This window comes from Lynx rufus, unplaced genomic scaffold (assembly GCF_022079265.1).
Source record: "Lynx rufus isolate CCGP_SWC_20201006 ecotype Redwood Valley unplaced genomic scaffold, mLynRuf1.p SCAF_9, whole genome shotgun sequence".
Taxonomy (NCBI): domain Eukaryota; kingdom Metazoa; phylum Chordata; class Mammalia; order Carnivora; family Felidae; genus Lynx; species Lynx rufus.
This window is the reverse complement of record NW_025814897.1, coordinates 15,991,034-16,014,426: the sequence shown is the minus strand read 5'-3', so window position 1 is coordinate 16,014,426 and position 23,393 is coordinate 15,991,034. Positions and strand designations below refer to the sequence as shown.

General features: G+C 43.4%; 1 protein-coding gene across 1 annotated transcript; it reads left to right on the top strand.

Moving 5' to 3' along the window:
- The first annotated feature begins 10,018 nt into the window (after window positions 1-10,018).
- Window positions 10,019-21,594, top strand: MPZL2 (myelin protein zero like 2). Its single transcript, XM_047070298.1, has 6 exons — window positions 10,019-10,380; window positions 11,334-11,500; window positions 11,784-11,994; window positions 14,768-14,915; window positions 18,063-18,138; window positions 20,377-21,594. Exons 1-5 carry the CDS (start codon window positions 10,323-10,325, stop codon window positions 18,124-18,126), a joined length of 648 nt encoding a protein of 215 aa, XP_046926254.1. The 5' UTR covers window positions 10,019-10,322; the 3' UTR covers window positions 18,127-18,138; window positions 20,377-21,594.
- The last annotated feature ends 1,799 nt before the right edge of the window (window positions 21,595-23,393 follow it).

The following is a 23,393-nucleotide window of genomic DNA, read 5'->3' as shown; positions in this document are numbered from 1 at the left end:
ATCCGACTTCAGCTCAGGTCATGATCTCACAGTTTGTGAGTTCGAGCCCCGCTTCGGGCTCTGTGCTGACAGCTCAGAGCCTGGAGCCTGCTTCCGATTTTGTGTCTCCCTTTCTCTCTGCCCCTCCCATGCTCACGCTCTGTCTCTCTCTCAAAAGTAAATAAACATTAAAAAAATAATTAAAAAAACTATTAATTATTATTTAATTAAAAAAACTATTTAATTAATATTTAATTTAAAAAATATCAATGAGTAATAGGGTACGGAAGGACCAAAATGATGATATTTTGGCATAATCCAAACCTCATTACAGACACAATTTCTAAGTATTTTCCCATCAAATCTTTTCTTTTAGGAGAGACACTGAGAAGAGGATGCCTAATGTTTGCTTCATTTACTTTTGCTTCAAAAGTCTTCCAAGAGCATCTGGGTGGCTCTGCCAGTTAAGCGTCTGACTCTTGGTTTTGGCTCAGGTCATGGTCTCATTGTTCATGAGTTGGAGCTCTGCGTTGGGCTCTGTGCTGACAGTGCAGAGCCTGCTCGGGATTCTCTCTCTGTCTCTCTCTCAATAAATACACTTAAAAGGATAAGCATAAAAAAACAAAAGCCTTAGAGAACGGTAGAGGTGGTAATGGTGTGGAGGGAAGGGAGGCCACTACATGTCACAGAGTGGCCTGTCTTTACGGCTGAGGTTGACTGTAGACATGTTTGGTAAATTCTAACGAGGAAGGGAGATTAGTATCATAGAGAGGCTTCCAGTTGGCTCTGGAGAGGGCTTGGGAGTTAAGCCTGGCCCTGGATTCTGGTCGCATCATTGGATAGGAAACCCTGGGTGTGTACCTGACCTCTGAGTCTCAGACTTGGGCGAATTCCCTCTCTCGTTCCTGTCACCACCCATGGCAGACCTCCTCCTCTGTCTTTCAGACATCTGCCCCCCCATCTCCTGTCTCGTTCTGGAACTTTCTTTCCTATGAAGTGCATAAAGGAGAAGCTATCAGGGGAGAACTCCCTCAGGAGGGGAGAGAACTTTATAAACACACACACACACAGACGAAATCTCCTTCAGCTTGTGTTCCCGACCCTTTTCCCTTCGGAGTGAGCCTGATCTGTGCCCATCCTGGGGTTCCCCTTATCTAGGTTGACCATGTAAATTATTTTCCAAACTGTAACACCGACATCGGAGTGGGAAAGGGGTACTATTAATCATTATGGCAGGACAACAGCTATAAATCAGGATGCTCTTGAGAACCCAGAACATTCTTTTTTGTGTTGTTAACGTTTTATTTATTTTTGAGGGGGAGGAGGGGCAGAGAGTGGGAGACACAGAATCGGAAACAGGCTCCAGGCTCTGAGCCATCAGCCCAGAGCCCGACGCGGGGCTCGAACTCATGGACCGCGAGATCGTGACCTGGCTGAAGTCGGACGCTTAACCGACTGCACCACCCAGGCGCCCCAAGTGATCTTTTTAATACACAAATCTGATCAGGTCACTTTTTAAGTTTTCAATGTCTCTCTACTGTCTTCAAGATAAAGTCCAAACACCTTAACCCTTATCAAGAGCTGTTAGGGTCTGGCTTCTGATTAGATTTTCAGCCTCACCTCTGGTTAATCATTCTTCTTTTTTACCCTTTTCTCTCTACCTACCATAGGGCTCTATAGGTACTAGAATGAATATATCTCTTTGAGTCTCAATTTCCTCTATAAAATCTCACAATTACGGAGATCAGAATATACGTAACATGCCTACCACAGAACTTGGTACGCAGTAGACACTTAAAAAAAAAAGATTTTAGGGGCGCCTTGGGTGGCTCAGTCGGTTAAGCGGCGGACCTCGGCTCAGGTCATGATCTCGCGGTCCGTGAGTTCGAGCCCCGCGTCGGGCTCTGTGCTGACCGCTCAGAGCCTGGAGCCTGTTTCAGATTCTGTGTCTCCCTCTCTCTGACCCTCCCCTGTTCATGCTCTGTCTCTCCCTGTCTCAAAAATAAAAAATAAAAAAAACGCTAAAAAAATTAAAAAAAAAAAGATTTTATTTGGGGGTGCCTGGGTGGCTCAGTCGGTTGGGCGTCCAACTTCAGCTCAGGTCGTGATCTTACGGTTCGTGGGTTCCGGCCCCACATCGGGCTCTGGGCTGACAGCTCAGAGCCTGGAGCCTGCTTCAGATTCTGTCCCCCTCTGTCTCTCTGAACCTCCCCCCTCACACTGTGTCTCTCTATCTCTTGAAAATAAATAAATGTTTTTTAAAAAATATTTAACTTTTTAAAATTTTTTTACTGTTTATTTTTGAGAGAGACAGAGAGAGACAGAGCATGAGTGGGCAGAGGGCAGAGAGAGAGGGAGATACAGAATACGAAGCAGGCTCCAGGCTCTGAGCTGTTGGCACAGAGCCCAACACAGGCCCTGAACCCACAAGCCGTGAGACCATGATGTGAGCCAAAGTTGGACCCCCAACCAACTGAGCCACCCAGGTGCCCCAAAAGACTTTATTTTTAAGTAATCTCTATACCCAACGTGGGGCTCAAACTCACAACCCTAAGATCAAGAGTGCCACTGTCTGAGCCAGTCCGGCACCCCAAGTAGGCACTTGATAAATGGAAATGTTTTTTTAATGGTAATTTTTATCTGTTAAAAATTACCCGTATTCTAAGGAATGATGTCTCTACTAGAATACTATAAAATTATGAATCTCCAACACTTTATAAACATTTACTTAATGTGAAGGAAACTTGGCGAAAGAGGGAATAAATTTTGCCAACATCTTATTATGAAAATTTTCAAACGCGCAGAGAAGTTGGGAGAATCTTACAGTGAATATCTGTATACCCCACCTAGGTTCTTTGAGCAACATTTTACTATACATTTTATCACACATCTGCTCGTTTCTCGTCCACCCTTTACCCATCCATCCAGCAATGCATCTTACTTTTCTGGTGCATTTTATTTTATTATTATTAAAACAGAGAGAGAGAGAGAGAGAGAGCATGCAGACAGGAGAGAGACGCAGGGGGAAAGAGAGAATCTCAAGCAGGTTCCATGCTCAGTGTGGAGCCTGACACAGGGCTCTATAACATGACCCTGGGACCATGACTTGCACCAAAACCGAGACCCAGATGCTAAACCGACTGAGCCACCCAGGTGCCTCTGATGCATTTAAAAATGAAATTGCAGACATCAGGACACAGCCCCCTACGCACTTCAGCGTTAATGAGAGTCCGATATTTATCATTCTTTTTTAAAAAAATATTAAAATAAAATTTTCATACGATGAAACACACAAAACGTTCAATGTGTACCCCTCAAAGAGGTTTTTCAGGGGTGCCTGGCTGGCTCAGTCGTCAGAGCATGTGACTCCTGATCTCAGGGTTGTGGGTTCAAGATCCACGTTGGGTGTGGAGATTACTTAAATAAATTAAAAAAAATTTTTTTTTAACTCAAAGATTTTTTTCAAAAGCACAAGCCTGTGTAACCCAAATTGCTATCAAGATGGAGAACATTAATATCCTCTAGAAATTTCCCTCATGTCCCTCCTGTCAACTCCTGTCCTCACTTTCTCAAGGGCAAACACTGTCAGGATTTTTTCCACCAAAGATTAGTTTTGCCTGTAATAGAACTTCATATAAATCGAACCAAAGAGTACATACTGCTTTACATTTGACTAATTTTGTTCAACATAGTATTTTTGAGATGCCCTCATGTGGCTGAACATATCAGAAGTTTGCTCCTATTTTTTTGCTGAGTAGTATCCCATTGGACGAGTATTCTACAAAGTACCCATTTTTCTGCTGATGGACTGCTGGGCTGTTTCCATCTTGGGAGTATTATGACTAAAACTTCTACAAATATTCTCATACAAGTCTTTTTGTGGATATATAACTTCATTTCTCTTGGATAAATACCTAGGAGTGGAAATGCTGAGGTGGTTAGCTTTATATGATTATTAAAATTTTTTTTAATGTTCATTTTTGAGAGGGAGAAACAGAGTATGAGCAGGGGCAGGGGAGGGGCAGAGACAGAGGGAGAGACACAGAACTCAAAGTGGGGTCGGGGCTCCGTGCTGTCCGTGCACAGCCCGACATGGGCTTGAACTCATGAACTGTGAGATCATGACCAGAGCCAAAGTCAGATGCTTAACTGACTGAGCCACCTAGGCACCCTGAAACATGACCTTATAAGAAACTCTCAGACTTTTTCCCAAAGTGGTCATGGGAGCACTTTTCAAAACCTTAACTAAGTACAATCACAACCAACCAACCTTATTGAGTGTTTTCTATGGGCACCAAGCACAGAGCTGTATTTAAATGCAGTGTTTTATCTGATTCTTTTTTTTTAAATTTTTTTTAACGTTTATTTATTTTTGAGACAGATAGAGACAGAGCATGAACGGGGGAGGGTCAGAGAGAGAAGGAGACACAGAATCTGAAACAGGCTCCAGGCTCTGAACTGTCAGCACAGAGCCCGATGCGGGGCTCGAACTCACGGACCGCGAGATCATGACCTGAGCCGAAGTCGGACGCTTAACTGACTGAGCCACCCAGGTGCCCCTTTATCTGATTCTTACACCAAGCCTGTGGGGCAGATATTACTATTCTCATTTTACATAAAGGACTATTGAGGCACAGAGAATTAAATAACTACCCAGGTCTCCTCACTGCTAGTGAGTGGCCAAGGATGGATTCGGATCAAAGCAAAGCAGGTGAGATTCCAGCCCCTGCCTCCTGCCTCCTAGTATATAGCAGCCAAAAAAAAAAAAAAAAAAAAAGAAAGAAAGAAAAAAAGAAGTTGCTGTGTTTTCTCTCAGGAAATGAATTAATTTCCTAAGAATGAAAATTGGTCATGGTAACCAGAAGATACTATCTTCATCAGTAAGCAGGATATATATATATATATATATATATATATATTTTTTTTTAGTAAGCAGGATATAAATGTAAATTCTCACCCATTATTTCGATGTAGTACCTTTGGTGAACAGGGAGGTTCTTCGGTTATCTTGCAAGACACCCATCTCTCCAGCCCTGTGCAAATCCATCTAGCTGCTCTTTAGAGTAAGGGAAGGGTTAAACTTCAGAGTCTCTTCTCTGGGCCAGTTAATAAGAGCCTGATCCCCTCCTCTATAATTAAGAAAGGAGCCCCGGGCTTTACTGGGGAGGTATACAAGCCGCAGTGAGGAGGGAGATTCGAGAGCCAGAGAGCATGGTTTTTCTAAGCTATTAGAGCTCAGTCTCAGATCCAGACTTGCTTTGGAGTATCTCCAGGGAAGGCAAGGCCAGGAGGACCAAAGTGAACACACCTCCTCTTTTGGACTAAGAGCTCAACTCTCATCTAGGACTCTGACATTCTGACCTCCCTCTCTCATCTGTGAAAAGCTCACCAGAAGTTTAAAAAAAGAAAAAAGAAAAGAAAAAGAAAGAAAGGAGCTATAGAGGGGCACTGTTGTTGGGAGGGGTGGCTGGGAGTCCCTGAGTCATCTGAAAATGGGTATGAAGTTTGTACTTTTCAAATTCTGGCCAGGGGACCTCTGAGAAAGCTGTTTGAGTATGTGGTGGTTGAGGTTCCAAGGCTTTCTCATTATGATTATTATTTTTTAACGTTTATTTTTGAGAGGAGAGGGGAGCCAGCATGCAGGGGAGGGGCAGAGAGACAGGGAGAGAGAGAAACCCATATTGTCAGCGCAGAGCCCAGCGCAGGTCTCGATCCCACAGACTGTGAGATCAGGACCTGAGCCAGAATCAAGAGTCAGACACTTAACTAACTGAACCACCCAGGCGTCCCTCCCTCATTACTTTTTTTTTGGTCCGGTAAACACCAAAGTCATTCCACTCCTTTTGGATCACGTATCAGCCGCTTCCAAATGGTGTATTTGTCAGGATCAAGTCCATACTCCTTAAAATGCAGAATGAGGACCCTCAACATCTGGACCCAGCCTCTCTCTCCAGCCTCCTGGCCAGCCACCCCTCCCCGTGCACTGGGTTAAGAACTCATTTGTAGGTCCCTGTGGGGACTACATTTCCGCCCCCCACCCCTGTTTATTTCAAAGGAGCGGCTTTGTTTCTCCTCTCTCTCTCTAATTCCTATTTGTCCTCTAAGGACCCATCGCAAAAGTCACAAATATGGTAATTATTTGTTAACATAAGACTCCACCTCCCAATCTTCTTTGGACTCTGATTCCCCCCACCCCCACCCCAGGCAGAAATATCTTATTCTACTTTATATGGCTCGCCCAGCATATAACAAAAATTAAATAAAATCTCTCGTAATAAGAAAACATACGGGCAGAAACTTTTGAGTAAACAGACCTTTATCTGAACCAGCCGAAGAACGAAATCATTTGTTTCCCTTGCTTTGAATGCTAATTTCATCTTGTGGTGAAAAAGACATTTTGCCTTGAATGTTAAGATGACAATTTTTACAAATTTCAACACAAGCCAGTTGTCCCTTATGTCTTTTGGGCCCCCGCTGTGAGTTTCCAACTGGCCAGTGGGTTTCTAGGTATCCATTAATGGGGTGCCTGGGTGGCTTAGTCGGTTAGGCGTCCAGCGCTTGGTTTCAGTTCAGGTCATGATCTCGTGGTTTGTGGGTTCGAGCCCTACATCGGGCTCTGTGCTGACAGCACGGAGCCTGCTTGGGATTCTCTCTCCCCCTCTCTCTCTCTACCCTCCTCCACTTGTGCTCTGTCTCTCTCCAACTAAATAAATAAACTTAAAAAATTTTTTAAAATATTTTTGAGGAGTGCCTGGGTGTCTCAGTGGTACTTTGGCTTGGGTCATGAGCTCACGGTTCATGAGTGTGAACCCCACTTCGGGCTCTGTGCTGACAGTGTGAGCCTGTTTGAGATTCTCTCTCTCTCTCCCTCTCTCTCTGCCCCTTCCCTACTCTCACTCTCTCTCAAAATAAACTTTTTTAAAAAAGGAATATTTAAAAAGGAAATGTGTAGGGGGTGGGGACAGATGAAGTGCTTCGAAAACTAGAGTATGCCATCAATTTTAATGATAATCAGGATTTTCTCTGGAAAAGTTTAGGGAAAAAAAGTGATAGCTCTGAAAACTTCATTTTTTCATTTTAATCTCCAACAGCCTTCTTCCTTTTCTCTTGTTCGCGGAGACACTAAATGCACCAGAGGCCTTATCTAGATGCCTCCGGTTTTGATCAAAGTCCTGCCTACCGCCACCCTGGGGACCCTCGGGGGCAAATGTCCTTTTTATTCAGTGTTTTCTCTACTGAAGGAGTCCAGCCTTTGGTCTCCTCCCTCCCCTCCCAGGGAGGGGAACTGGATGACTCTGGAGCCACTCCTGCTAACTGGAAGGAATTGGGCGTCGCTGGGCACAAAGCCAGGAACTCGAACCCTGCTGAAGAATGGGATCTGGGCAGCTGCTGTCCTTCAGAGCACGGCCGGCGGCCAGCACCCAGGGCGTCTGGCTACCTGGGGGAGAGATTCTTCTCCTGACAACAGGCAGTTTGTTCAGTGCTGCCTGCCCTGATTCCTCTCCTGCTGCTTTTCTCTGTGTCCTTGAGCTCTCTGGTAACTCTATCTCTCACCAAATTTTGCAATTTGTTCTAGACTTCAAGACCTCAGGCTCTACTTCCCTTTCCTTTAGAGCTGCATTTCTCCGCAAGCTGAAGGCTAACAAAGCGGATAAGTTTCTCTAACTCCTTTTCTTTGGGGCTCTTGGAGCTGAACTCCACAGACCTACTGCCGGAGAGCCTCTATTTTATCCTACCACCATTTAAAAAAAATTTTTTTTAAATGTTTATTTATTTTTGAGAGAGAAACAGAGCATGAGCAGGGGACGGGCAGAGAGAGGTAGACACAGAAGCTGAAGCAGGTTCCAGGCTCTGAGCTGTCAACACAGAGCCTGACGCGGGGCTTGAACTCACAAACCGTGAGATCATGAGCTGAGCCGAAGTCGGATGCTCAACTGACGGAGCCACCCAGGCACCCCAATCCTATCCCCATTTTGAAGATTCCCCCAGCATTCTGATTTTAGGTTCATCTCTGGTCTAGAGGCCGACATAGGAGCCACTCGATTTTCAGGAACACTCATCACAATAAAATACTCATGTTAGGAAACACTTCATTTGGTTAGCCCCTGGGTTTCTCAGTTCTTTCCCTTCTTCTTTTTTATTTTTTTATTTTAAAAAATGTTTATTTAGGGGCACCTCAGTTGGTTAAGTGTCCGACTTCTACTCAGGTCATGATCTCAGAGTTCGTGGGTTCAAGTTCTGCATCGGGCTCTGTGCTGACAGCTCGGAGCCTGGAGCCTGCTTTGGATTCTGTGTCTCCCTCTCTCTCTCTCCCTCCCCTGCTCACGCTTTGTCTCTGTCTCTGAAAAATAAATAAACGTTAAAAAATTGAAAACTGTTTATTTATTATTATTTATTGAAAGAGAGAGGACATGGGCATGGGAGAGGGGCAGAGAGAGAGGAAGAGAGAATCCCAAGCAGGTTCCACACTCAGTACAGAGCCTATCACGGGGCTTGATCTCAAGAGATCATCAAGAAATCGAGAGACGGCTGCTTAACTGACTGAGCCGCCCAGGCGCCCCCAACAACTGCGTTTTGTTGTTTACCTTTTTTTTTTTTTTTTTTTTGCCCCATGATCATGACATCTTTCTCCTGCTGCTTTTCTTTTCTTTTTGGCTTTTCTTTTTCACTTCTGCAATCTGCCTCTCCCTCGGTGGAATTTTCTCTTTTCCTCCCTCTTTATGAAGTTTTCTCTTTTTTCTCTTTCCTAGTCAGCCTGCCCCTTCCTTCCTTTTCTGGCAACTTCTCTGTTTCAGGGTTTAACTAGACGTTATGAATCACTCCGGTTTCTAGGTTGCTAATCCAGGGAATCCGGGCAATTTGTTTCTGTTCAGGGTTGGACTCCTGTCAAGCTTGCTTCTTAACTTCATGTGGAATCTTCCTTCTCTTCTGCTGTTTTGCCATGCTGCTTCATTAATCTGTAACAATTACCCACCCTCTTTCCAGACAAAGAGGCACCTTTACTCATTTAAATTCCTCCACTCTTCAGATTTCAGACAGATGGCTGCCCTCAAACTGGCAGGTGAAATCTGAGGCACAAAAATGTTATTTTTCTTTCAAAGATTATTTATTTATTTTGAGAGAGAGACACAGAGAGAGAGAGGGAGAGAGAGAATCCCAAGCAGGCTCCATGCCCAGCGCCAAGCCCCACGCAGGGCTCGATCTCACAACCACAAGATCACAACCTGACCTGGTATAAAGTCGGATGCTTAACTGACTGAGCCACCCAGGCCCTGCCAAAAAAGTTATTATGGAAACCTTTTCTGCGAGAGTCCTCTGGGTCTGCTGGTCCACGTCGGGTATAATCTTGCAGAAAGAGCGTTAGACTTGAGAGTCAGAAAAGTTTTGATGTTTCTACCTGTTGGCTGTGCAAATTTGGGAAAATCACTTACCTTCCCTGGGCTCTCTGGAAAAATGGGAACACTTCATGGGAGTATTGTGGAGATGAAGAAAGAAGCAGAAAAATACCTGCAAACTGGACCGAGATGGTAAGTGAGCAGGGACGATGTTCTGCTGCTTTAAATTCTTCCAAGTGAAGGGGTCATTAAAACACTGACATTTGTTTGGTCAGTTTCTTCCCCCCCCCCCCCGCCCCACCCCCCCTCCCGGGGTCTCAGGGAAAGCTACAAGCTGGAAAAGGTGCAGAGATCCTTGTGGTCACATTTGGCTCAAATGTCTACGCTGTAGGACTTTTTGTCTGGAGAGGGTCTTAAGGAATTCTGATTGGAGTTCTGTGAATCCAGTCCAGGCCAAAGCGGCCCCAGGGAGGTGCTCTGGGAAGGGCAATCAGTGCAAGGTGGTTGCAACAGTTCACTTCCCAGGCGAGCAGGAAGCCTGCTTAGAAAAAATCGTGTGCGCGCGCGCGCGCGCGCGCGCGCGGTGTGTGTGTGTGTGTGTGTGTGTGTGTGTGTGCGCCAAACCAAAGCAGCCTGGGAGTTTCAGGCTGGCACCACCTCTGGCTGTCTCTGAGGCCATCCAGAGGCCAGAGCCCAGGCCGATTAACTGCAAAGTCAAGAGAGGACCGCAGAGTTTGGAACTGTGTGCGGACCGCTTGCAGCGCAGAGGGCGGGAGGGAGGAAAGGGAGGAGGGCGTAGGGAGCTGAGGCCCCACCTTTCATTCCAGCAAAGTGCACCGGCGGAGCAGGGATGAGTCACAGGCACTGGAGCTCAGGTTCCCATAGGTGAGGGACTGGCTCTTCTCTCTGGGAAAACGAGGTGCCAGTTCTTACTGGAGCGGCCTTGGCAGGGTGTTGGAGCCCTCGGTCTGCCCGGTCTGGTCTCTGGGGCCAGGGCTGGGTTCCCTCATGTATGGCAAGAGCACTTCGCGTGCTGGGCTGCTTCTCCTTGGCGTGCAGCTCACAGGTAAGGGCTGCGGGGAGGGGGGAGGGGGTCCCTCGCCATTTCCTCCTTCACGGCCGACCCTGCAAGGTGGTCACAAGAGTGTTGCTTGGAAGCCTGAGCCACGGTTGCCGTTCACTTTAGTTTTTGACTTTGCTGAAACCGAAGTTGGTGGGTTGTTTTTGGTGAACTGATTTTGGACAAACAGGTTTAGGTGTGTTTCGGCTGCTAGTGATTCAGGCACAGAGAGGGCTTTCTAATCTCAGGTTACAAACCATTTTTTTATTCCTTTTTTTTTGTGGCTACTCTCAACCTCCCACTGCAGGCAGGATCAGGCGCTTGGATTTCTGTGCGTCTTGTCTGGGACTCTCAGCAGCCCTGGGAAAGCTGAGAAACTTAAGGAGAGAGACCCACGGTGATTTTGAAACTGCCCTAATATGCACATTCTAAATGTAAATATCCTGGTTAAAAAAAAAGTGCCACGTGGTGTAAAGGTTCCAGGGGTGCAGACAAACAGAAGCTGTCCGGGCTTAATTAATTTCAATTTCTGCAGAAGATTGGGGACAGTATGAAATCAAGGACCCTTTCTGGACAACTTGCCTTCTAGGGGACCATTATACACACAATACATAATGCTTCATCTGAATACATGTCTAATCCATGCTACGATTAGTTTTGATTTTTGTTTGTGCTTTCAATTGTATCTGCCGACGTTTGTAGTTGGTTCCAACAGTGTGGGAGCGGGGACCGTGAGGCTAGGGTATCGCGCTATGGAGAAAGTTGAGAGCACCGAGAAGGCTCGCCATGTGGTATTTTGAGTCACGGTTGCACGTAAGTGGGAGCATGCAGACTCAGGGTGGAGTAAGTTTGAGATCCGGGACATTGACTTCATTACAAGACTCACTCAGACATTTATCTTGGCCGTGTGGGCAAAAATTCTCTTAATCTGCATCTTCCTTTCTCCTTTTCTCTGGTAGCCCTTTGGCCTATAGCAGCTGTGGAAATTTACACCTCCCAAGTGCTGGAGGCTGTCAACGGGACAGATGTTCGGTTAAAATGCACTTTCTCCAGCTTTGCCCCCGTGGGTGATGCTCTAACAGTGACCTGGAACTTCCGTCCTCGAGATGGGGGCCCCGAGCAGTTTGTAAGTAGATTATTGTCATAGGCCTGGGGACCCCTGGTTGGGGAGACAAGCCGGTCCATTTCTCCTTGCCCTGCCTGTGTTTTTTTCTCAGCAATAAGCACAGGGTAAAGCTGAGACACGATTCTTGGCAGAGAATGACTGGCAGAGTTGAGAGGTCCATCAAGGGGAAAGCAAGAGGTTCTTGGAAGAGAGCTGCATGTGGGGCAGTGAGGCTGGCTCCCCTTTCTCAGCCTCCGTGCCCCGGCGCTGAATAATAAGACTTTTGGCCGCTTCTGCCTTGTAGGTATTCTACTACCATGTGGATCCCTTCAAACCCATGAGTGGGCGTTTCAAGGATCGAGTGGTCTGGGACGGGAACCCTGAGCGGTACGACGTCTCCATCATCCTCTGGAAGCTGCAGTTTGACGACAATGGGACATACACCTGCCAGGTGAAGAACCCACCTGACGTTGATGGGCTGATAGGGGAGATTCGGCTGAGCGTCGTGCACACTGGTAGGTCACACAGGGGAAAAGGGTTTTGGGAAGCTTGAGAGCTTATAGAAAGGAGAGGGGTGGTCTTTTGTGACGGCTGAAAGAGTAGCGAGAAGGGCTAGCCCTTCGGGTCTGGAATCTACAGAGGGAGACTGAAGAGTCCTGGGGTAAAAAGAGAAAGGCTTTGTTTGTCTGTGGAAAGAAACAGAAAGTTAAGCGGACTGCGGAATCTGTTACAGAAGTGGCATTGAGATTGTAAAAGGGAGAGGAAGCAGTTCTCTGATAAAAGGCTAACAATAGATCTGTTCATTCACTCATTTATTCACAGGATACTTACTGAGTACCTACTCTGTGTCAGGCACTGTCCTGTGCTTGGCCCGTACTATCTCACTTAATCCTTACACCCTAGGCTGCAGATCCAGTGATGGTGGTGATCATTTATTGAGTGCCTCCCACGTGTCAGGGGCTTTGCATGTGTTGTTTAATCTTTATATATCACATCAGTTTCTTGTGCTCTTAGTGCCCCACATTTTACTAATGAGGAAGTTGAGGTTCATAGAGGTTAAGTCGTTTGTCTGAATTCATGGAGCTGAGGGAATGGAATCATTTGGAACTCAAACCCAAGCATCTTTGACTCCAAAACTGTACTCTAGACTAATGCATTGTAGTGCTTGCAATCTTATAAAGGAAAACCCGGAGCACTGGGTGTTGTAGGGAAGCCAATTTGACAATAAATTATATTAAAGAAATAAAATAAAATAAAAAGAAGGGAAAAAAATAAAAAGGAAAACCCGGAAGCTGTGCAGATAAGACCATAAAACTTAGGAGTTGTAAATCTGGGCTGGAATCACTGCTATCATTTACCAGTTGGCAATAAATCTTTTTTTCCTTTCCTTACAGTGAGAATAATCTAGCGAGGCTTATGGTGAAGGAAAAATGAGACAATGAATGTAAAAATTCCCCAAACTCTGAATTGCACCAAAAAAACCTTTTTTTTTTTTTTTTGCACGGAAAATTATAATAACTACCATACAGTGAGTGTTTATTATGTGTGGGCACAGCGTGGAACCAATGGATACGAATGTCTTTTTCTAAATAAGAATTCAATAAATGAATATTGTTGTCTCTGTTTGATACATTGAGGAAACTGAGGCTCAAAGAAGTTAATTACCCCAAATCACATAGCTAGTAAATTGTAGAGCTGGTATTTTCACCCAGCTGTCTCTGGCGGGTGCTCTTAACTCACACATGATATTACTACCTGTAGAGTAGTAGGATTTCCTCCTTTCATTCCTAGTATCATCCTTCAGGGCTCCATCAGTAGGGCTGCGTGACCTTGGAGAAGTCAGTTGAGTACCAAAAGACGTAATGGAATGTCTTTGGACCTCAGTTTCTGAATTCATCTGCGTGTAACCTGCAGGAGCAGGTTGGACAAGAACACATGTTCTTAAACGTATTGTGGTCACCACCCTGAGAACCTAAGGAAAGTCGTGGCTCTGCTTCCCACAAAAATGTACACATACACACACTATGACGCAGAGTTTGTGGGCTTGTGACCCGGCTCTCTTCCCATCCTCTTTCACAGACTCCAGGCTGGGAACTTCTGGGCTAGACGTTTTCTAAAGTCCTTCCTGGCTCTGAGGGTTTATTGAAGTTTTAGTCAGAAATCAGGGCACCTGGGTGGCTCAGTGGGTTTAAGTGTCTGCCTTCAGCTCAGGTCATGATCTCACGGTTTGTGAGTTCGAGCCCCGCGTCTGGGTCCGTGCTGACAGCTCAGAGCCTGGGGCCTGCTTCGGATTCTGTGTCTCCCTTTCTCTCTGCCCCTCCCCTGCTTGCACTCTGTCTCTCTCTGTCTCAAAAATAAATAAACATTAAAAAAATTAAACTAAAAGGCAGGAGACCCAGACTTCACAGACTCTGCCTGGTGTTAGGGACCTTTCCCACTGGGTTCCGTCTTGCATCATTTTATCTGCTGGACTATAGTTACAGATTTACTTGCCTATCTTCCCAGTGGGTATGAGTTCCTTGAAGGTAACGTCTTTTTTGGCTTTGTATTTCCATTGCAATGTCTGAACATAGTAGGCCCTTAATAAATCTGGATAAATGACCGGATGAATGCCAGAGGTGAGAGGGAATCTAGGAGAAACAGTTTGGACGCTGGGTTTGGCTAGGTCAGCAATAACCTTACCCTACTGGGTGGTTTACTGGCTCCGTGGTTCTCGGAATCTTAGCATCAGAATCACCTGGAGGACAGACAGGTTAAAACAGATTGCTGGGCCCCACCTACAATTCAGGAGGTTGAGGTGGCCCTGATGATTTGCATTTCAAAGTTCTGCAGAGTGCTGCTATTACTTCTGGGACCATAGTTTGAGAACCACGAGAGTAGCCTTCATAGCTTCCTTACTGCTGCTAGAGTTCACAAGGTCGTATGGTAGGAGAAAGGAAGATTCCATTTAATGCTGAAACTACATCCCTCTTATATCGTTAGGTTTCATCATATTCTTTCTCTTTTTTTTTTTTTTTTTTTTTTTTAAATTTTTTTTTTCAACGTTTATTTATTTTTGGGACGGAGAGAGACAGAGCATGAACGGGGGAGGGGCAGAGACAGAGGGAGACACAGAATCGGAAACAGGCTCCAGGCTCTGAGCCATCAGCCCAGAGCCTGACGCGGGGCTCGAACTCCCAGACTGTGAGATCGTGACCTGGCTGAAGTCGGACGCTTAACCGACTGCGCCACCCAGGCGCCCCTTCTTTCTCTTTTTAGAATCATGACATCCTCTTTTTGTCCTTACAGTACGCTTCTCTGAGATCTACTTCCTGGCTCTGGCCATTGGCTCTGCCTGTGCCCTGATGGTCATAATAGTAATCGTGGTGGTCCTCGTCCAGCATTTCCGGAAAAAGCGATGGGCCGAAAGAGCTCATAAAGTGGTGGAGATAAAATCGTAAGGCTGGGCAGTTCTGGGCAGTCTTCTTCTAACACTCTTCTGTCGTGACTCTTGGTATTTTACACTTGGGCAAAATGATTGTTGAACAGATGTTTTTCCCTCCGAGTAAATCTTATAAAAGAATTCAGATTCACAGGATGGAGAAAGTAGGGTGTGATCTGGTAACTTCACAAAAGCTTTCTTTTTAAAAAAATTTTTTTTTTCAACGTTTATTTATTTTTGGGACAGAGAGAGACAGAGCATGAACGGGGGAGGGGCAGAGAGAGAGGGAGACACAGAACCGGAAACAGGCTCCAGGCTCTGAGCCATCAGCCCAGAGCCCGACGCGGGGCTCGAACTCACGGACCGCGAGATCGTGACCTGGCTGAAGTCGGACGCTTAACCGACTGCGCCACCCAGGCGCCCCAAAGCTTTCTTAATTGTATAGAAGATTTCATTAGAGGCTTTCTTTATTATGGAGGATTTGATATTGTCAAAATCTGCTTATGTGAAGCTTTTTTAGGATATTTCTTACTTTAAAAAAAATTTTTTAACATTTATTCATTTTTGAGAGACAGAGCACAAGCAAGGGAGTGGCAGAGGGAGAGGGAGACACAGAATCTGAAGCAGGCTCCAGGCTCTGAGCTGTCAGCACAGAGCCCGACGCGGGGCTCAAACCCACAGACTGTGAGATCACGACCAGAGCCGAAGTCATACACTTAACCGACTGAGCCGCCCAGGCGCCCCTGCTATTCCTTACTTTTTAATGTAAAGTGTATATTTGTAAAATCTGCTGGGCAGGCAGCAGGGGCATCGTGAGTCAGTGCCTAGGAGAGTCAGCCATGCTGATATAAGGTGCTCAAAAAATATATATTTTTTGAGATGAAATTTACCTATCATAAAAATTTGTCTTTTTAATGTTCACCAAGTTACATAACCATCACCACTAATTCCAGAATTTTCATCACCCCCCGAAGGAACTTCATACGTTTTAGCCATCACTATTTATTTTCCACTTCCACCTGCCCCTGACAACTACTGATCTGCTTTCTGTCTCCATGGATTTGCCTGTTGTTCGAAGGCAAGGAGAACGTAAAGTGCCCCCCCCCCCCGACTGAGAAGGCACTCTGAAACTGGAAGAGATACAGAATACGCAGAGTTCTATGTTAAGTGACTTCCTGCCAGGGAGGATCAGGAGGACCGCCATCTGGACAGCTGCGCAGCCAGTCTCCTCAGAAGCCCTGCGTTTTAGCTTACTGGTTTTAAAGGAGCTGGACACGTGCGGGGGCGTGTTTGCATATGCGTGACTGGTGGCTAATGTCTAGCAGACCTTATGGCACCATCCATGCGTTTGCAGAAAACTATGTTATCTGCACTGGTGTCTTAATGGGCCCATTGAAATCCAGAACAGATTCCCTGGACATTCTGGTTTTAGAAGGTGAGCCTAGAGTTTGTACATTAACCTTTTACATCTTATACATTACTCTAGAACATGTATCCCTGACGAGGTCATCGAGCAGACAACAGCAAGACGGTAGGGCAAAGGTGGAGGCAGTATGGCCAGCATTCGTACACCTATTCTGGACATTTCGTATAAATGGAGAATCATCCGATGTGGCCTTTTATGTCTGCTTCTTGACTTAGTATAATATTTTCAACGTTCGTCCACGTATGGCACTTCGTTCCTTTTTATGGCTGTGTAATATTCCATTGCATGTATATACCACAGTTTGCTTATCCATTCATTCGATGGACATTTAGATTTTCTCTGCTCTTTGGCCAACACGACTAATGGTGCTATGAATATTTATTTATAAATTTTTGTGTAGGCATGTTTTCAGTTTTCGTGGGTATATTATACCTAGGAGTGGAATTGCTGGAATGTATGGTTACTCTGTTAACCTTTTTGGAGCGTTGCCAGACTGTTTTACAAAACAGTTACACCATCGTATATTTCCACCAGCAACATTCCAATTTGTCCATATCCTTGACAACCCTTGTTATTGTTTGGCCTTTTGATGATAGCCAGCGGATGGGTGTGGAGTGTTATCTCCCTGAGGTTTGGATTTGCATTTTCTTAATGACTAATGATGTTGAGCATCTTGCCGTGTTTATTGGCCATTTGTATATCTTATTTGGAGATCTATCTATTCAAATATCTTGCCCATTTAAAATTGGGTTATTTGTCCTTTGTGGGTTGCCCTTTCACTTTCTTTTTCATGTCCTCTGGAGCACAGAACTTTTTAGTTTTGATGAAGTATAATTTATCTATTTTTTTCTTGTGTTGCTTCTGCTATTGGTGTCATATCTAAGAATCTGATGCCGGGGTGCCAGGATTAAGTGTTAAGCATCTGAGTTTGGCTCAGGTCATGATCTCAGTGTTCGTGAGTTCGAGCCCGCGTCGGGCTCTGTGCTGACAGCTCAGAGCCTGGAGCCTGTTTCAGATTCTGTGTCTCCTCTTTCTGTCATCCCCCAACTCGCACTCTGTGTTTCTCTTTCTCAAAAATAAAAATAAACATTAAAAAAAAAAAAAAGAATCCATTGCCTAATCCAAAGTCATGAAAGTTTATGTTTTCTTCTAAGAGCTTTACAGTTTTAACTCTTACAGTAGGTCTTTGGTTCATGTTGAGTTAATTTTTGCACATGGAGTGAAGTGGGAGTCCAAATTCATCCTTTTGCAGTTGAAGTCCTTGAGTTGTCCCAGCACCATCACTTTTTTTCCCGCAAGTAATATTTACTGGAGTAAAATGGAATTGATTTGAAGAAGCTCAATGAGCCCAACTCTGAGGTTAGGGCTTGAATAGAATATAAGCAATAAAGATGACTTCTAGGTCAACATAAAACTTTGTATTTTCTGAATAAGGAATGCAATTAGAGGCAGCATACTAATGATAAACTAAGGTTTATTCAAGTTCCCAAATTGTATTTCCCTCCAAAAATATTCTCAAACATGTCAAAGTTCAGATACCCAGGGTCATGTGGAAGCATGTGTATTTTTAGACGGCACTAGTGGTAACTTTGGATCTATTCCCAGATGCATATAATTCTACACAAAACATGGGAGAAAATACATCAACCGCAGCTTTGTAAGATTTGCCTCCCTTGCTTTTTTTTTTTTTTAACCTCCCTTGCTTGTTAACATTAGTTTCTGCTTCTTTGTTACAGAAAAGAAGAGGAAAGGCTCAACCAAGATAAAAAGGTCTCTGTTTATTTAGAAGACGCAGACTGACATTCTTAGATGGTGAGGTTCATAAATGAGTTGATTTCTTTCCTTAGCTTCCTTGTCTGGCCCATCTCTAATGTGGATCCTCCAGATTTTAGGACTGTTAGGTGTTTTCTACGTGAAGTTAGAGGAGCTGGGTCAGGGAGATGAAAGTCTTCTATTAGCGTTATGGATGGCTTCCCCTCTCAGTATGTTTTGTGCAAAGGATGAGGGAGTTAGACCCTACTGCCGTTGAAGATGGAAAATTCTAAGATTATCTGAGGCTTTGTGGTTATGTTTACCATGACCACGAATAATAGATTAACTTTCAACATGTAAATAAATCTTTATTTTTTATTTATTAAATTTTTTTCACGTTTATTTATTTTTGAGAGAGAGAGAGAGACAGAGAGAGAGCATGAGCGGGGGAGGGGCAGAGAGAGAGGGAGACACAGAATCGGAAGCAGGCTCCAGACTCTGAGCTGTCAGCACAGAGCCCGACATTGGGCTTAAACTGTTGAACTGTGAGATCATGACCTGAGCCAAAGTTGGATGCTTAACCAACTGAGCCACCCAGGAACCCTGACATGGCCTGACATTTTAGCAGGAGAACTTTTATACTATTTGGAATTGATTTCAACTCCTTTCATCTAGTTATTGGGAATATGAATCCCATTTTAGTAGTGTGTAATTTTATTTTACCAGTTTTCAGGCTTATTATGCTTAAAAAATACGATGACTTATTTTTCATATGATCAGAATTTTTTCTATTCTCTGAAATAGGCCTGCTATTATTATTTTCAAAAAGAGTCATATTTTTGTAGCCTAAAGTCTCAGTGAAAAGTCTCAAGGACTTATAAAATCGAATATGGAGAAAAATGATTCTATTGTAAACCCAGAAGAACAAATTTGGTATCAGAGAGATTTTACCAAGGGCTATTGTCTTTTAAAAACCAAGCAGATTCTTGGGGCACCTGGGTGGCTCAGTCCGTTAAAATGTCTGACTTTGGCTCAGGTCATGATCTCACAGTTCATGAGTTCGAACCCCACGTTGGGCTGTGTGCTGACAGCTCAGAGCCTGGAGCCTGCTTTGGATTCTCTGTCTCCCTCTCTTTGCCTCTTCCCCATTCACGCTCTGTCTCTCTCTCAAAAATAAACAAACATTAAAAATAAAATAAACAAAGACAAAAAAACCAAGAAGACTCTCTAGCAAGTCTGGGTCATGGAAAATGAAGATGGAGATGAAAAGAAACTTTTAAAAAAGTTTACTTATTTTGAGAGAGAGAGAGGGGGAGAGGGGCAGAGTGAGAGAGAGGAAGAGAGAGAGAATCCCAAGCAGGCTCTGCACTGACAGCGGGCAGCTCAAACCCATGAACTCAACCCATGGGCTCTAACCCATGAACTGTGAGGTCATGACCTGAGCCGAAGTCAGATGCTTAACTAACTGAGCCACCCAAGCGCCCTGAGATGAGAAGAAATTTTAAGGAACTCACATGATCAAGTGCATTGTGACGGGATGTCCTGACTGGATGGATACTAGTTTGAACAAAGTAGTTGTAAAAAGATTAGGAGGGGGACAATTGGGAGTCTTGAATATGAAAATTTGAATATGGATAATATTAGGGAATTACTGTTAATTTTATTAGGTATAATAAAGGTATTGTGGTTATAGAGGAAAATGTTCCTATTTTAAATATGTATTTATATATATTTATTATATGTAAATTTATATATACATTTGTTATATATAAATTTATTTTCCCTATATTTATTTGTTTTTTTATTATATATAAATAAATACATATATACATTTGTTATATATAAATTTATATATGTATTTATATATAATAAAGTACCAAATAAATATTGGGAAAATAAGGCAAAAAATGCTTTAAAATTAGGTGACAGGTGAATTCTATACACAGTCTTTTCTATTCTTCTGTGTGCTTGATTTTTTTTATATAAAAGAGTGGGGGAGGGGCAGAGAGAGAGAGAGAGAGAGAGAGAGAGAGAAGGCATGCATGTGTGTGATCGAGCTATAGATCATCTGAGTGTCTGTGCAAGGCAGAAGCTATGAATTAAGGACACTGAGAGCTATGTAGTTAAGGAACGGGAAACATCTTCTAAAAGTTGAATTAGAAGGAGAACAAGTACGTTTAAGAATAGTTTCCTTCACAGTGGACAGCACATTCGATAAAATAGATGTAATTTGGAATTCCACGTTACCTCTATGCACTCTTCCCACGTGAATAATCCATTTAAACTTCTGTATTTCAGGAAGCTGAAGATTCCCAAGAACAAGCACCCTAGGATAAGCTGAAGTTAATGGAAGCTTTTCTTTGGCTTTACCAGTTGTGACTTGTCTTCCAACCAGCCCTGCAGTACATAACCACCCAGAGAAACAACGTCTCTCTGGAGCCAGCATAGGCCCAGGGCCCCCTTGAGCTGATACCGGGAGACTCACACACAGCCCATCACTACGGTTTTATTTAATTTCAGAGTGCAAATACTTTTCAAATGCTCATGAGCTTTTTATACTGAGAAACTACATTTTTGCCCTTGAACACTCCTTGGGGATTATTAATTGTATGCACGCCCATTGGTGTCAAATGAGATGAAAGCCATCTTGTCAGTCATGACATTTCCTTTAACGTATTAGTTTCTTCAGAGCAGCACTCTTGCTACTAAGGTTAATGTGTTTACTTTTTCCTTCTCAGTCTCAACTAAAAGATGAGCCAATTCTCTCTGCCGTTTTTGATCAATTAACAGGAAACCCTAAATCCCGTTCTTCAACAGTTTGATTTTTATGGCTCTCCTTGAGTATGGGACACATCTTGTTTTATTGAATTTCTTTCAGTATCCCAGATGATTGTCTGTTTTGGTTGATCCCACATTTATAATTAGCACAAATCTAAATCACAGAGTAGCTAGAAGAGTTTATGTAAATGCTTATGGATTGACAAATGCCACCTCAGGATGAATCACTTGTCACCTTTTTTCTCTGTGTTCCGAAAAAACAACCAACAGAGCAAGTCTTCCGTGAGCAGTGGATACTGTTCAGCTTACTGTTCAGTTATAACAACAGAGCAAAATCTGTGCTCTTTTGCAGAGTGGAATCATCAAGCAGTTACACAGAAGGTTCTGGAATAGTATATTATGACTATAAAAATTTAGGGCTGGTGAAAAAAATCAAGCCTAAGTGATGATAATTTTGTACAGTGTTCTATAAAGCTCCGAGAACTGGATGAGATTATTTTTTTTCCCTTTCCTTTCCTTTTCTTTATATTATTTTATTTGCTTGTTTTGAGGGAGGGAGGATTTGGTATGGGGCAAAGAAATACCAAAACTAACAATATGAAACCAACTTTATTCTTTCTTCCCTTATGCCAGTAGAGACAGCAAACTTTATAAGTAGGCTATGGAAAGCAAAGTGCTTTTTCAAAAGTGTTTAGCCTCCCAGTGTCTTTCCAAACTTAAGTTATAGCAGCATTTATTTTTTTTTTTTTTTAAATTTTTTTTTTTTTTTTTTCAACGTTTATTTATTTTTGGGACAGAGAGAGAGAGACAGAGCATGAACGGGGGAGGGCCAGAGAGAGAGGGAGACACAGAATGGGAAACAGGCTCCAGGCTCTGAGCCATCAGCCCAGAGCCCGACGCGGGGCTCGAACTCACGGACCGCGAGATCGTGACCTGGCTGAAGTCGGACGCTTAACCGACTGCGCCACCCAGGCGCCCCAATAGCAGCATTTATTAAAAAAATAGAAAACATCTGAAAGTTTAGTTGCCCCCACCCCTGCCCCATCTTTATAGCCTAATAACTTCAGTTTTCACTGACTGGGCCAAAGATGTTCTTTCTTTTAACAAACTGGAATTTTCAAATAGGTTATCTGTATTTAAATATGCTGAACTTTGAATATTTTTTCTAGTATTTTTAGAAAAATTGGTACAATATTCATATGAACCTTGATTCTGCATTCATTCTCTACCTATCTCATTTTGCCTTTTACACGAAAAAAGTAAAATTTTCACACCCAATTTGGAAACTAAAAGTTACATTAAAAGTATTTATTATTATTATTTGAGAGAGAGTACAAGCTAGCGGGGGAGGGGCAGAGAGAGAGGGGAGACAGGATTCGAAGCAGGGCCCACGCTGTCAGTGCAGTGCGATGTGGGGCCTGAACTTAGGAACTATGAGATCATGACCTGAGCTGAAGTCAGATGTTTAACCGACTGAGCCACCCAGGTGCCCCAAAACTAAAAGTTGGCTTTCAGGTCTATCTTACTTTTAAATTACATTTTCTACTTTTCTCCATAATTCAACCTTTGAAAATAACAATATTTTTTCAAACAGATGGCCTGAATGGTGTCCCAAAAGTGTAATGAAGTAGTTAAAACCTCAAGGAAAATCTTTTCAGCAAAACTTGTAGCTTGTGTCTTGGCTAAATATTCAGGGGTTAATATGACCCTGTTGTTCAGTATCTTTTTCCTAAAGAGAACTTTTGTATGGTAATTTATTTTTTATTGTGCCTAAACACATATGTAAATAACCTTTAGTAGTAAAGAATTATCAATTGTATTATTTGCTTACATACAAATCTAAAAAGTTTACATAGCAAGTACTCAAAAACACATGGTTATGTATTTTATCATTACTGAGAAATTTTCTTAGAGCCTGAAAGTCAATAATGGGTGAAATCAGTTTATACTGGATAAATAAATGTTTATACTGGATAAAGAATTCTACATTGCTTCGGATAATTGGGAATTGGGCACAACAAACTACTTAGTCTGGGTACTCTTTCTTAGGAAGGGTATCATGTTCTGTTTGGTACTCTAACATCACGTTTTTCATAGAGAAAACCACTAGCTTTCACATCTAGTAACGGAATGGGAACTGAAAAATGAAAAGTTATTAAGCCTTCCCAAAAGCTGAAACATGGACTTTTGTTCTTCTCTTGATTTCACTAAACACGCAGATTCCAGGAGAATAGGTTGACCAACAATTGTAGCAGGGTACCATCCCGTCTCTTAGAAGAATGTGACACCATCGCAGAGCTTCCAGCACGGTGAAAACATTACTTTCTCACTTTTCCCACCCAAAGATACACAAATCCAGTTCCTTTCCCCCTCTATTACATGTTGTACTGATTTCATCATTGCCACCTTGAACGGCAGTTTAATAAACACCCAATTTACGTAGGCACTTAGCTGGCTTTCGAACAGCAACACATAAAAACCCAGGCACTAAAGACACTTGAGATACACATTTATCATGAAGGCCTAATACATATTTA